The following is a 15873-nucleotide window of genomic DNA, read 5'->3' on the forward strand; positions in this document are numbered from 1 at the left end:
CTTTCGCAGTTAATTTGTTTAAGAAATAAATCAGGGGCCCAAGCAAGAGCTTCAAGTTTCTCTGCTGATTGGACTACATTTAGAACCTTGAGGAACATGTGCACCTGAGTGAAGAGTCAGTTACCAAGAACATAAATAGTCCTTCAAAATTTTGGAAACAAATCCTTGTTGCCTCGAGTCTTCCTGAGAATATATTGGTCGGCTCAGTTGAAATAAAATTGCCAAAGTCAGGCAGTTTAATAAGCATTTTTTTGTACTGGGTCTGTACTTGACAGTTTAAATGTAAATACGTCTGTACTATGTCATACCACTTCTCCAGCTGATGGAAATCTGGATTTGTTTGATTTTAAACCTGTTCAGTTGCTCACGTCTGTTAGGCTCTGAGGGATACTGATCAAAAGAAAGTCCACAGGTCCTGACAATTCGGACTTATATCTTTTAAAGATTGTGGCATATATTATTGCTGAGCCTATTATTCATATTTTTTAATTTGAATCTTCTCAATTCCACAACCTAAAGTGTGGAAAGCTGTTTACGTTCTCCCCTTTCAAAGCTGGAGATCTTTCAGTGTTGACCAACTGTTGTCCAATTTCTAAACTTTCAATCTTGGCTAAGCTCGCCAAATCTCTTGCAGATAAAACAGGTTTTATTTGATAAAAATGTAAGTGTTTTTAAATCTGGTTACAGAACTGGCTACAGAAAGCAGCACTGCATTGCTTTATTTCTAGATCTATCCAAGGCGTTCGATTCAATGATAAATTGCCTTGTTACTTAGGGATGCTAGTTTTGGGCCTAAGGTTGTTAAATGGTTCACAAAGTATTTTGACGATTGAACTCGGTGTGTTTATGCAGAGATCCACAAATCTGATTTCCTTGAGATGATTAAAGGTGTCCCCCAGGGCTTCATTTTGGGATCCATTTTCTGTTCTTGTTTTATAAATTAACTAGACAAGGTCATTTAAGCTAAAATACATTATTAAGCTAATGATACTGTGAGTTACACGCAAGCTTCCTCCATAGGAACAAGAGCTTCAGACTGCATTACAGTCGTTGTTAACTGCTCTTCCTAGAGGCATTTGGGTATATGGGTAGAGGACAAACTTTGATTTTATGTCTATATTGAGAATAGTAGTGGAGGCAAATGGCAGATTTATTAAAGCAAACTAGACAGAAGCATAAAAAAAGGACTTTATATTTAAAAAAAAACAAAAACAAGAAGGCCAACTATGAAATCAGCATAGGAACAGCACTACGTGTCACGCACAGGCTGTGCTGAAAGCACTGATGAAGGGCACCTGTGGGGTCTAAATAGTGTGAGTGGTAATGGGAGACAGGTGTAGGCAGTGAACAGGAACAAGGTGACTGGGAACTCAGAAAGTGGTTGTGACGTGTGATTGGTAGATGACTGGCTGAGTGCCAACTAGGGCGTGACATTATCATTCTTGATTGGAGCTCTCTTTTCAAGAAACAGAGACAAACATCATTCACACAAGAACATTATTAGTTGAGTGAAAATAAGGATTAGAGTCGATTACTCTTGGTTCCAATTTATGGCTCATACTGCTTAACCAATTAAGAATCTGACAAGCCTATATAGCTAAAAATAAGTTCAGTCAATTTATGGTGTGACTAATACTCACTGTCATGGAAATACAAACATTTCACAAACAGAATATTTTATTATGAGGGAAAACATCTACTGATGTTTTGATGATGATATTCATCATATCCCTTTCATATTCAGATCACTGGTTGTACTCACTAAAGACATCCACATTGTTTAGAGATTTCCAGGTGGCAAAGTATGTGTGCGCTAATACGAAGCAGCCATAGTGCCTGAGCTCCAGTCGCATGGTTTACTCTAATATGGACTGTTTCTTTCAAAGTGCATTCCTGCTGTCAACATCTCCAGTCACAGCATCTCTGCAGGAGGCACTTGCACTTATTCCTTTGCCATATGTTCATTAAAAAGTGGAGAGAGAAATCAAGCAAACAACAAGATAACATAACAAGAGTAACTCGGAATCGATCATCCATTTAGCATGTGAGGGGTGACAGATTTGTTGTTTTTAACGTGAAGAAAAAAGTCTCCCCGGTTGGTACTTAGCAATAGCTGGTAACGGAGCAGACTGGTGGAACTGAACAGCTCCACAGTAATTGTGATGGTGACCCTTACTTTCTTTCTCTGTGTGCTGTATGCATCAAGCAGTCAGTCAGTCTGCAAATTGGCTGCAGCCTCTGCGCTGTAGAACTGAGGTGTTCATCCACCGCAAGGCTTGTGCAACCAATTACAAAATATGAATATGTTAAGATGTCTTGTGACTTTTGGACCTAGAAAATGGGTTATAAAGAAAGAATGTGATTTCAGCATGGATTGGCTAATATAGATAAAAACAAAGCAGGTTGTTTCATGTCAAATTCAGTGTGCTACACAACAGAGCCAAAATCTCATGTGTTGTCTCACTGTCCAGTTATTTATGGCCTTCATTATATGTATATTTAGGGACAGGGTTCAAACACACACACGTATACATGCACGTTTTTGCTTTACATGACAATAGCAGACGTGGCCTTTGTGGATGGAGCAATAAATAGCCACGCACATGTGAGTTGGCGTGGACGCATTCCGTTTCCATGTCGTTGTGCCTTACATTTGGATTCGTTGAACATCATTATAAGCTAAATCATCACTTTTCAAATCATTTGAGTGGACATTCGGTCTTCACGGTAGGGGACTCTGAAACTGAATGACGAGGCAAAATGATGATTCACACAGAACCCTTTTAGACCCATTCCGAAATGAATTTTATGTTGCTGTTCCTCATTTCTTGGAACGACGTATTTTTGAAGGAAATAGCTCTTACGTGGACAGACAACCGACGCAAATAAATAAATAAATAAATAAATAAATAAATAAATAGACAAACAAACACACACATACATACATAAAATTAAAAGCAGTAGAAGAAGAAGCGATTGTGTACTGCGAATGACGCACCCGGCGAACAGAAGCGCTGTGAAGGTGGAGACGGTCGCGTGTCTGAAGTTGATTCATCGTTCAACCGAGTGGGCCGGTCACCCATAGCGCGTGCAGACGATCAGGCGATCTGCAGTCAGAACATTCTGATAAAGTCGCTAAAGCATCTCCATATCAAAATATTGCTTGAGGAATATGCAATAACAAGTCATATTTTTTCTGTACTTCAATTGTTACAATTCTGTTATTTTGGGGTGATTTTATATATATACTGTTCCTTGAATTAATTTTTTTTACAAGCTTGCTGCCATAAATCTCTTTTAAATCCCTACCTGCCCAAACATGCCACAGCCCCGGGATGCCAGCCAGTTCGTTCAACCACGTGCGTTCCTCAACGTGCATTAGGAACTGCGCGCATCTAGTGCGAGGGTGGGAACTCTGCACGTTATTTCAGCTGTGACAGTGTATGCGATATCACACGTGCTCACAATGAGGCCTAGATCCCTGCGGCTTCACACGCGAATCAACAGTCACCAAAGCAACAGCAACAACAACAACAAACGAAAACAGGCTGACTTCTGGAGGGCGCACATCTAGAGCACCGTTGTGTTCAAGCATTCCCCTGCAGTTCTGCCACCTTATCATGCTTATTCACGTGTATCTACTTCTGCACGTTTCCATGACGACAAAAGTGGAATCCCAGTCCATTTTGTATACATTTACATGGTCCCTTTCTGGCGTGGGAGTTTATTTTAAATATATGCTGCTAAAACCACTGTTAGAAAAAAAACCCCAAAAAAAATTTCATTCCAGTTGTCTTTTTAGGGAGTCAAATCAAGGGATAAGTTCAGAATTGTACTATTGTCACCATTAACTTGGCAAGTTACAGCGCATGATGTGTTTCAGCGCCTATCCAGATATAATGAGGTTTCTGTCGCTTACCATTTCAGCTGATTAGATGTGCGCTTTCCCCACAATATTCAGCTTCACGAGAGAGAATGCACCAAGTGCAAACTCCTGGCTAAGCAAGTCTCATGAGAAATTGCACTGCAGCCCTATTAAAAAGCAGGGAAAGCGCCTCCTCATAACATAACCCATCAAAACTCAATTTAATACTAACCGCTAATATTTACACTGTGTGCCAGAAGGGAGGTTATTAGCCTCATGCAGAGCTGTGGTCATTAATCTGAATTGAGCCTCCATTTAAAAAATGTTCCCTTTTAAAGATTAAAAAAACCCAAACATGTAATTAAATGGAAAGATCAGAGAACTTAATTCCCTGACAAAGTCCCACAACCAGTATTAGTAACTGGTGGTGGGTCTTTGATGGTTAATAGTTAGTCACTGATAGTTAGTCATAGTTAGATACTGAGATACAGAAAAGAGCTCCAACAATTGAGAGCAGAATATGCTCTGATGTTGTTAGCTGACATTTCCAAGTAGAAATGGATTGTTTTTATTTATGAAATTTGAGACAGCTTCAGAATCTTTGAAATGGTCTTCTACTTCTCTGAGTTTAGAGCTATCATGATCGTAGTCAGATACTGGCCATTCCTATTCAAAATGACACACTGACAGCTGCCTTACTCCTCCCTGGCTACAGGGCCTTTTGTTGTTATAGTAAAAAAAAAAATCACTCTTTTCACTTTTTTTTTTTTTTTTTTTTTTTTTTTACAAGTAAGAACAGTGTAGGAGGGAATATGCAACCTTGTGGCACTCCCTTCTGGACTGATGGTAGCAAGTACAGTTCTCTCAGACCCCCATTCAGTCTTTGGTTTTTACTCCATCTTCCCACTGACCAGAGATAGGTATAAGCAAATTGCAAATGCCCTGGGTTACCTGACCCAGCGGTGACAGAAGCAGAAATAGCCCAAAAATATAGATAGTGTTTCATGCCGAGAGTGTCATGTTTTTCTCACAGTGTATTTCACTCCTTTGGACATAATTCACTGAGTTTGTGCTCCCTGGACTGACCTCATCAGCAAGCAAAGAAGTTGGCAGAATAAGGCATGTCGAGAAAGCAGCTTGCCAACTGCTCAGTGCTGCCATCCCACACAGAAGAATGCTGTGTGTAATTCAGTAAACTCATGAACTTTTGTGGCACTGTGAGCACAAAAGCAATGGATTAAAATAAAAAAGAGCCTGGCGGCGATGCACCTGCTTCCACACGGTGCTCCTCATCTCATCGCAAATGAAAGTGTGATGCCCATGAAATATTCATGCTTTCTGAAGACAATATTACTGCTTGGAATCTAGTTAGGATACCACAGTGTTTAACTGGTGTCTTATCAGAACTTTTCTTAGAGAAATACAAACGTCTCACTTAATATTTCCTACTTTTTCCAATTGGATCTTGCCATTTGTCTTCAAAAGATGCCAATTTGGGGTGCTTGGCATATCCAAATTGGAAATAAAACTGCCACAAGTTTTGCATGTTGCTATGGCAGCAACACAAAAGAAAAACCATGCTAAGAGATTGCTTAGTTCCCGGGTAGTGTGTCAAAACCAAGAAAAGCAACATTTGAACTCTCATTATGTTCTCGGTGTACGCCATGCACACACACATATATACACAGAACATACACATACAACAGGCATGTGAGGTTTTTAAATGAACAATTAGGTGCACATTTCTCCTAATGCGAGAGCTTCCATCTACATTCTCAAAGGCTTCTGGGAGGTGAACACAGACCAATCGGACCGGACTTCCGAACCGCCCCAGTCGCCTACCTGTGATGGGCTGAATAAAGAGAGACTCACCCCTTTGTTCACTGTCCACAGCAAATTATTACCTTTCTGCACTTTTCATTTCTGTCCTCACACCAATTTTAAATAAAAAAAAATTTAAAAACTGCCAAAGAGTTCAATGGGGTTGTTTAGCAAAGTGTGGGTTACTGTTTATTCAAATGGGATTATAATGTCTTTTCTCAGTGGTATGATGCGCTTCTGAATGGCCTTTGGGTCTTTTATCAAGTAATTTATGCTGACATCAAACAGTTCTTTTCCTGTTCAAGGTGAAAGTAGACTGATTTGCTGAAACAAAGCGAAATCTTTTCTACCAAAGAGACTATTCGCATCAGATTCTATATATTTTTGCTATTATACTAAAGGTCTTGATCTCTTAACATATGATGTGTTGTGCTATTCATATGTGATTTCATAGAAATAGTATTAACAAAAATGTTATGGTAATTAACACACACAATGAAAGCTAATCCTTTCCATTGTGTGTTATATTTACCTTCTCTGGTCAAACTATTCATTAACTAAAGCAAAGTGAGGTCAAAATAGTGTTAAACTACTATTTTTCTTTTCTGTAACCTTTTTTGGCTTAAAAACCTCCCATGTTTTGACATAAAAATCCAAAATGTTGAAAAAGAAGAAAATGTAGAATAAAAGTATTTTAAAAGAAATTTCTCCACATATGAAGTGGTAGATGGTTGCCACAGTGACAGAGCCTGCATTAAACCAAACAAGAAGAGTTTTGGAATCTGGTGTCATTGATATAAATGATTTGACAAATCTGTAGAGTCGGTTCTTAACTTTTTCCGCTTCATATAATTTGAAACAATGTTCACTTTATTCATTTACTCATGCTTTTCTTTATGAGACAGTGGTTCCGTAGTTGCTATAGTAACATTTGCTATTTGGTGTAGAAGAGTCGAAGCTCGCAAGATCAATATCAGATCCCTGAATGGCATTTCAGAGGGAGTTGACTTTGGTGGCAGCAAAACAAACATGATTTTCAATCCTATTAATGAGATGTGAGATGTAAACCTGTTATGCCAATAAACCTGTTCCTCCTACACTGATATAATGTGAATAAGGGGCTTGTGTCCTGTGTGAACGTCACATCTTTAAAATCAATAACATGAAACGCACACATATCGTCGCACTGGTAAAAATGTAAGCTGCTCCGGTTAAGAGTGTATGCCAAATTATATAATTATAATATGTAAGTGTGATAGGAAAAAATGGCCGTTGCTATCGCTGAACTTCAGTGTTTCACCAGGTTGAAAGTGTTTCATTAGAATTATTTTTTTATTTACCTAAAAAGAATTATTTGGAAGTGAGAACACAGCTGTCATTCACTTCACATTTAAAGAGTAAAGCGTCAAACAATGAGTTATAACACAGTGCCACTAGGGCTGTAGGAGTCAAAACATTAACAATGAGAGTTTAGCACTGGACACACAAATGGGAAGCCCACTGTGAGCTACACTTAGATCAAAGTAAACAGGGCATTTAATTATGAAACACATAGATCAAATACCGAGTAAACTTGAAAGCACATACAGTTTAATTTTTTTAACAAATGCACCAGAAGACACTGAACTCATGTGTCAAGGTTGGATTCAGTCTGTGCTGTGTCACACACTGACGTGAACTGGAAACACTTGACAACACACCTGGTTGTGTTTCCTTTAGGGTGCAACTGGAGAGAAAAGGGTCCTTTTTTGCCTTAATGGAGTAAAAATCATAGCTACACAGTAAAATTAGGACCCACACATAAGAACCCCGCGCTCTGGATATTTTTGTGTTTCCCCCAGTCTAAAGCATCTAGCTCAACTCATTAAGCTAATCACCAGAGCGATTATCAGAAAAGGGTCAGCCGTTCTACTGCAGGCAGGACAGGGGCTTCTAGAGTATGGTGGTCCTCACTTCTGCAAACGGGAACCACTGAGTGGAGGAAGAGCCGTGGGCACGGCAGGGCTCAGATGCTGCATTACGGGCTTCATGGACAACAGAGGAAGTGAGGAAGATTCTGCTCTCTAGGACGCAAGTGCCTATTGTGTGATAACGGCAAACTTTCAATGAGGTTAAAAACACAGAAGAAGAAAAAAAAATGTAATAACGTATCAGCCTGAAAAAAACCCCTGCTGAGGCCAGACTGCACATCCTACTGTACTGGAGTCCAAAGCAGACTTAAAATCTTAGCCTTTGTTACCATGGAAACCCCAGACTCCCCCCCCCCACCCCCATAATGTGATATGCCGAAATGTTGTCATTTTTATTCTCTCCAGTAAGTCGTCCTCCTTATGTTGTGGCATGCAAACCTCTAACAACCCATTTACTAGCATTGCCAAGATTAAATCACAATCGAAATGAATGAGGAAAAAGGGGGAGGATTATAAAACAACTGAGGATTGTTTCTCCTAGTAAATCCCACCTTGTGAACTGGGTACCTCAGTCGCACAGAGATAAGATTTGGTGTTTCACTGGTTCGCCTGTAGTTTGTGCTGAATCTACCAAATGTACTTTTTTAAAATTAAAAAACAACACAATTTTAAAAACCTTCTGTAATCTAGCATCATCAGTGGAGCTCTTGGATGGGCTCAACTGGGTTGTTTTCTTCCCTGAGTACAAAGGGTCGGTCTGCAAAAAGACTGAGCAGCTGATAATTCTGCTCCACTGATGGAGTGAGTGGGACCAATTTTCCATCTGGACTGTAGTTACTTTAATGTGTCTTAATTGGCTGATGACTTGTTGACCTATGGTAAGCAGTTCGCTTCCAGCTGTCGGGGCCAGTCGCTGGGGACAGTTTCTGTCCTGCTGGCTCTTTTCGCACACACTGACAAAGACTCCCATTAAAGTTAAATTCAGCCTTCCTGACTACAATCACAGCCGCCCTTGCTTTGATTCCCAAGCAAAATAGCCAAAGCAGCCTAAAGATAGATCTGCACCATGTGTCCGTAGCTTCTTTAGCAGTCGTTTACTGCTTTCCTTTCATGAATCAGCTACATAATCACTGACGTCTCACTGATGTCACGTTCAAAAGTGAGAAAGAACCAGTGGTTTTAACCCCCATGTTTCTTTCACATGCATCGTTCACTTCGTTTACCATAAACCAGCTGCACCAAATGACAGAACAGACAATCATTTTAATATTTAGATCTGAATCTCCCCATTTACAGCTTAAGGTTTAGCTCAGCAATGTCTTACTGTGTAACAATGAATATTCACTAATGCTCATGATTTCGCTGGTAAACACTCTCTGTCAGGTTCTAATTGATAGAGATAAATACGGATTGAAATTCACATCCGTGAGCACAGAAAGGGCCGATGTGCATGGCCATCAGCTGAGCAGGCCAGTTTCCCACCTGGGTTGTTTTAACAGGTGTCAGTGGCACGGTGGCATTGACGATGGTCTGCAGCTCAGCAGTAGTGCGGTGGTTTTTACTCTAATAAAGTGGTGTTTCTAATAAAATGCTTGTGAGCGCAAATGTCAGGTACAGGAAGACTTCAAGATCGTTTTCTGTAGCTGAGATGGCAGAAGGTGTTATCGATCTTCCTTGGAATATCTAGAAAAGGTAAATAAAAAGACGCAGCAAGGAAAAATCACACCATCTACACAACCTTTATTGAACGAGTCACCAAAATAGACATGTCAATACTGTTTCACTCTGGGTTCACGGGATCAATGGAAAGTTAGGAGTGAGGAGTGTGACAAAACTGCTTTAGGGGACTAGCAAAGAATGAAGTCACTGCTGGAATCTCTGCTTGGTGAAATAAGTGTTAAACGGCCACAATGACAAACGCATTCACTCAAAACCAATAATAACCACCTTCAAAACCAGCAAATATAGAAACTCCCACACAATAGAACTGGGAGGCACGATATTACAGTACATCTATTTCCATTTGGCGAATGCAGGCTAATCCACATACACACACACACACATCAGGGAAGAGCAGGGATGCACATATAGACCTACCTTATGGCAGACTGAAGGACATGCATCAAGTTCCATGGATAGGCACTTTATTTTTCAAAAATTCTGAAAGCAAGTGCAAGACACTTTAATCTCATCTACAGAAACACCAAAATGAAATATCAATCTAATGTCCCAGCAGCGAGTCCTCTGACTCCCTCCTGTGTGCAGACCCGTCTTTCAGTCTTTTAATTTGAGAGATTTCTGCCAATCAAAAATCATTTGCCCATAGTTAATTGCACTTTCACTGGCTGCTACAGAATGGAAGTCTCTGCTCTTGAAACAGAGCTAATAGGGAATCTAATACCTGCAATTTCACTGCTTCAAATGAATGCTCAGAATAGATCTGAATCATGCCACCTGTTTACTAAGAATCATTTCAGCGGCGAGCCTCGGAAATGGATTTAAAACTGTCCGGTCGCTACAGATCCTGGAGAGTGTAATCAGTGACTTGACAAACCAAGTACAGAGTTTATGCAAAAATTGGACTAAACAATGAATTTGATTGGCTGGCAGGCTGGCAGGCTGGCAGGCTGTTTGTTGGTGGGCCTGCCCATCTTTCTATGTCCCTCATATTTGTGTGTTCATTTTCCATCAAAAGACTAACCTTGTATTGTGACCAGGCAGGCGGTCCCAACCTGAACTCCTCCTCCTAAATTATTTAACACTAACCAGAGCAAACCAGAGAATAGCATTGGTACCATTCTCTGCTGACTGACCGGTTAACACCGGTGACTCTAAGCCAACAGTGACTATAAGCTTCTATCCATGCTACACTGTGGAGACCCCCGAATGCTAATTTGATTAAAGAGCTCTCAGAGCTCTCATTGAGGATGCTCTCTGAAAAATAAGATGCACTATAAGGGGCCCTGGTCACTTTTGGCTCATTACACCAATGCACAAGATGATTTCAGCGAAGCCAGTTATAAACTCCACACAATTACAGTGATTATTTGGAGTAGTAACTGGGTACAGTGAGTCATAAGTAACCACCACAGGCTAGGAAAGCAAACCGAGTACTTTTAGGTAGCACTAAAGTATTCAACATCTTTTAAGAAAAGAAATGGCTTATGCATTTGTCCGTGCAAGTACACCTCAGCTGTGCTCACGACATTTCAACAAACATGCCAAGACAGTGTGCAAATACTCAAGTGAGGCCCATCGAAGCTCCCAGTTACAAACGTACACCATGAGTGGCCCAGTATTTACAGGAACAGGGTAGTAGTTGTGACGTTGTACCAGCAGGTCCAATCAAAAGATGTCCATACAGTACTGTATCTGTCACTATGTGTGCAGTTTGCCGTTCATAAGGCTGGTGGGTGATTTCATCCCATAAAAAATAATAAATAATCGGAATTGTAGTAATTAACGAACAAGGAACCGAAATCTCTAGATCAGGAACAATATAACAGCCTGATCACTGACATGCTCCAGTAATAAGGACATCTCAGAGACGAAGCATAACAAGGAAAGGCTTTCGAAGCCCAGATGAAGCATGCATCTGTGTGTAACATCATGCCCCTTCAAAGCCACTGTACATGAGTGCAGTGCAGAGAACTGCAGTCAGGCTCTATCGAAGCAGTTTCCATAGTGAATCAGAGGAATTCCTTAAACACACACACACAAACACACGCTTACAGCAAGTGCTATGTACAAAAGAATTCAAACACTGACACACCTTGTGCATACACAAAGAATGCATGCTGAAATGCATGCACAAACACATACGCACAAACACAAACAGACCCCTTCTTACTAATTTACTTTCTGTCTACAAAACTGGAAAGGTGACCTCTCGCAGGGGAAGATAAGAGGGGAAAATAAGTCTGTCTCTTCCAGTTCAGTACATCGTGTTGTGTTTGGGTGAAGCCTGCAGGCTAGAAACCAGCGAGGAGCTCCTTGAGGGGCACCTCTCTCTCCCCAAGCAGGGTGTCTCTCTTCAGGCTGGTACCCTTGTTCACCACCTTCATCTTGAGGGCCAGGGTCTTCACCTGGGCAGCGGACAGCGAGTCGAAGAAGAAGTCTTCGTTGAAGACGGGGTTGCGGCTGTTCTTGATGATGGTGCTCCTCTGCTTCTGCTGCTTGCCTGGGTTCAGGTAGAGTGCCACGCAGCAGTTGATGCTCTTCACGTCCACCTGCCGATCGTAGAGGTCCTCGGCGGCGAGCACACGCACGCGCAGGCGAGCTGCCTCCGTGTCGTAGTCCGCGCACAGGCGCAGCGTGCCACCCTTGTGCAGGTTGACCGTGTGCTGCGTGAGGCGCTCGGCGCCGGCGCCGGCGCCCGCCTTGCGCCCGCCAAAGGCCGGCGATGGGGGGCAGTGGCGGCGGCGTGGCACGCTGGGGCTGGTCTCCACCGAGCTGCACTCGTCCGTGGAGAGCGAGCTGTGGCGCGCGAGCGAGCGGCGGGCGCGCGACACCTTGACCCGTGTCTCGTGCGTCACCATACGCAGCAGCGAGGCTGAGCGCGACAGAAGCGGCGAGTTGAAGGGCGACGACTCGGCCGACGAGCACGTGTCGCTCTCACCACCGCTGAAGTAGCGGTACGGGTTGGCGTGCGCCGTGTTGCAGTCGCTCGGGTTCAGGTGGTTGCCCTGCGTGCGGCGCTGCACGTTGGGCGAAGTCAGGGGGCTGGTGGGGTCGCTGTGGAACAGCGACTCCTTGCGGCGCGTGTGCGGGCTCTCCATCAGCGTGGCGAAGCCGTACGACGTCTGTGCCTTTGGCACGTACGGCAGCGACATGGCCGTCTGGGACTGCGGGTCGGCGTTGGTGGTGAGGTCACCTGCGTCGCCAGCCGCTAGGTCATCAGCGCTCTCGATCTGGATGATGTGACGGTTGGCGGCCTTCAGCAGATTCTTGGTGTCCCCTGCGAGCTTGCACATGAGGCGCGGGCTGCGCGTGCTGCACTGCGGCGTCTTGCTGCAGATGGCCTGCTCCGAGGCCGAGGAGTGCAGCCCATTCTTGGGCTTCAGCTCAGGAGTTTCGGCCTCCGGTGGGCAGCACACCAGCTTGGGCGGAATGAAGAAGTCAGGGATCTTGTCGGGCGTCAGGACGTTGCTGTAGGCGGGGGTCTTGCTCTGCTTGTCGGCCGAGTCACCCTGCCGGAGCACGTTACCTTCCACAGAACCACGGATCTTCTCCAGGAGCCACATTTTCTCTGCTGGGGGAGGGGCAAGTGGGAAGAGTCAAACCCTGCACAAAGCACAGAAAAGGAAACAAGACTTTAGTTTCGCTACGGTCAGGTTGTCGTGCCGCATTAGACCAGTGGCAGTGCTGTTGCGCTACTAACGACCTTCGTGGTTTGTTTTGCATATAGCTAACACAATACGGCAAGCAGCAGGCATTCCTACTGGTATTTACTGGCCGACACGTCGGCGGGGTCAGTACGTGTTAGTAACACCAGCTAGCCTCAGTGCGCGTGCACCGCCCCTCGGTATTACGCTGTCAAACCTGCACCTGACGGAGATTATATGAATTCAAAGGCTTAAAATATTACAGGCACCTGTTTCGGTGCATCTGCGATTGAACTTCTTTGACAATGCAATAGCACAAAATGTAGGCAACAGCATTATCTGCTGGGCTGTAAAATGGGCTTTGTCTATGTGACTTTTGTATACATGTATATTCCAAAGGTCACATTAACTCGAAGCCCATTTTGAAGGTGACTGGATGCTGGTTAAATCTCTCAACTTTAATAGCGGATATGCGGAGCTTTCTGTTCATATTTCTGCGTGCTGCGTGTGTGCACTTTCCGAAAATGTCTAAACCTGCTGAAATAACTTTTTTCCCTCATTCAAGCACATTTCAAGCATATTTAGTTTTATTGCGATAGAACTTCAGTCCTTCAGTGCGTTCCAGTTCCTCGGGTTATATTTAATGTCACTAAGGGATCCGTTAAATGTCCACATATCAAAACTATCTGCGCCATTTGTTCTATCAGTACTAGTAACACCAGTACAGCGTTACAAACACGACGGCTGGTGTTTACAGACGACTATCCGAAGTACTGTTACATCAAGAACCAACATTTATTTGGCCGTTCATAACTGACAAGATAACGCTGGAAACATTAAGCGCAAAACAAAGTATTGCGGGTTCTAAGAATTAAGCGCACAAATCTAAAATCGTTTAAAACATTGTTATATGACGATTTATTTTTGTTTTTAATTGTTTTCCTTACTTCCTTAGAACTGGATAGTTTATACAACATAATTTGCATAAGATCAAATGTAATTCATTTCAGGAAATACCTGTTGAACAGCCTCGTGGAACTTACTGTGAACAGTCGCTGCGCGCAGTCGTTCCGAGCGTGGGAAGAGACAGATACCTGCTTATCCTTTCCATGCGATGTATAGCGACTAGTTTAACTTAAGTGGGCTGTTACTCCGGGGAAGAGACTAAACGTCGTGAAGGGCTGCGAGTCCCTGCTTTTATCACAGGATCCGTCAACGGTGTTTACTTAAACCAGCCAATGGCAGCGCGCGGGGTCTCCGCGCGAGTCTCCAGAATTACGAGCAGTTCGTGTAATTATGCGCCTTAATAATAAACACGGCGCGCCAGCCCCCCCCCCCCCCCACACCTCTCTCTCTCTCTCTCTCTCTCTCTCTCTCTCTCTCTCTCTCTCTCTCTCTCTCTCTCTCTCTCTCTCTCTCTCTCTCTCTCTCTCTCACGACGTTCAATAAGGTGTCAAAGTCAGAATATGTTGCGACCCACGAGGGTAAAAGAACCACGCGGCGAGGTATAAGATTTTTTTTTACACAAGTTGCTTTAATTAACGATGTTACTAAGCATGACTGCATCATGTCATAACTGTCCGCGTGTAATCCCATCTGACAGGCAAAGTCCGTGCATGGGAAAAGTTTACTTCGTGATGGGGAGGAAAAATCGCTGGGCTCTCTTATTGATTCGCTGTTCTGACAGTCTGTTTCCCTGGAAACTTCACTATGGTAACACACTTAATACACTCGTAGAAGCGACAAAACCTTGTAAAAGTAATCTAAGTGGGGGGAAACATTGAAATTAACACAGGGGACAAACGCGCACTTTTTGGTGACGCACGAAAAAGCAGATGGACCCGGAATCAAACACGAGAACGAGACGCCTGGGGCGCGAACGCGGCGCAGGGGAAAGCTCGCCCACATATGACTTGATCAGGGCAATAACTGGAAAATCACAGGAGCTTGAAGCTTGAAGAACGACGAGTAAAGGAACAGTTCATTTTCTCGACCATATCGCTGCGATCAGACATTGCATCAAACGCTCAATCCAACGAAGCGTATTAGATCCGTTTCTTTTGTTTGATCCAGACCGTTGTGTTTCCAGCGTAATGCAAGACTAAAGATTTTATTACGCAGTTTTGTTTATAGCAGCTTCCTCATTACCTAGTTACATTATTATTATTATTCCCAGTCTCTCTCTCTTTGTCATTCTCTCTCTTTCTGCGATCACATTAACCCGGCAGTAAAGAGTGCCCTCATCTGTTGCTATGGGCTTAACATTAAAACGCAATTAACTAATTGCCTGGAGAGGAGTGTGGCGTTACGGCGGTGGAGGTGCTGTGATGAGCGCATCTATCCTAATTTCCCCTGGCTGGCTTTCAAACCCAGAAAGTGGTAAACATAGCAGCATACTGTTACCACCTACACGGCATTTCATGCCCACACCAGGATGAGAGCGTGTAACAGGCGCGAGGCGGTGGTCCCCCCCCCCCACCCCCCACCCCCCCACACACACACACACACACTCCCTGTGTTGAAGAAGCAGGATACGAATCACTCTGTATTCTTTTATTTCGAAAGCATAAAAAAACTTCATTAAAAGATTGTCGGGGGAACAGGCCTTAAAAGCTGCTTTACAGATATTAAGAATTCCGTTGATGAATATCAAAAAGACACCACTGTGTGATACAATTATCTCTTGGACCTGTAGTAGACCTTTAGAAGACTTGTAGCAGAACTGTAGTAGACCTGTAGCCAAGACCATTAGTAGACCTGTAGAAGACTTGTAGCCAAGATCTGTAGTAGACCTGTAGTAGAACTGTAGTGGACCTGTAGAAGACTTGTAGCCAAGATCTGTAGTAGACCTGTAGCCAAGACCATTAGTAGACCTGTAGAAGACTTGTAGCCAAGATCTGTAGTAGACCTGTAGTAGAACTGTAGTAGACCTGTAGAAGACTTGTAGCCAAGA

The 15873-nt window shown here is 43.2% G+C and overlaps 1 protein-coding gene and 1 long non-coding RNA gene across 4 annotated transcripts; both read right to left on the reverse strand.

Moving 5' to 3' along the window:
* Positions 1-951: 951 nt before the first annotated feature.
* Positions 952-3596, reverse strand: LOC145659960 (uncharacterized). The gene is made up of 4 exons (XR_014126154.1): positions 3310-3596; positions 2999-3107; positions 2604-2743; positions 952-2331 (listed from the first exon to the last, which is right to left on the reverse strand). It is a non-coding gene; the product is annotated as an uncharacterized LOC145659960 (long non-coding RNA).
* Positions 3597-9319: 5723 nt separating this feature from the next.
* Positions 9320-14205, reverse strand: LOC113583370 (C2 calcium-dependent domain-containing protein 4C). 3 transcript variants are annotated; one of them, XM_027019673.3, is made up of 2 exons: positions 13964-14205; positions 9320-12847 (listed from the first exon to the last, which is right to left on the reverse strand). In XM_027019673.3, exon 2 carries the CDS (start codon positions 12837-12839, stop codon positions 11568-11570), a length of 1272 nt encoding a protein of 423 aa, XP_026875474.2. In that variant the 5' UTR covers positions 12840-12847; positions 13964-14205; the 3' UTR covers positions 9320-11567. The 3 variants fall into 3 exon arrangements, with proteins under 3 accessions (XP_026875474.2, XP_035383685.1, XP_035383684.1); XM_035527792.2 differs by having other exon boundaries at positions 9320-12879; positions 13938-14205; XM_035527791.2 differs by having other exon boundaries at positions 9320-12879; positions 13964-14204.
* Between the last annotated feature and the right edge of the window lie 1668 nt (positions 14206-15873).

This window comes from Electrophorus electricus, chromosome 11, assembly GCF_041902795.1.
Source record: "Electrophorus electricus isolate QZ-2024a chromosome 11, ASM4190279v1, whole genome shotgun sequence".
NCBI classification, from domain to species: Eukaryota; Metazoa; Chordata; class Actinopteri; order Gymnotiformes; family Gymnotidae; genus Electrophorus; species Electrophorus electricus.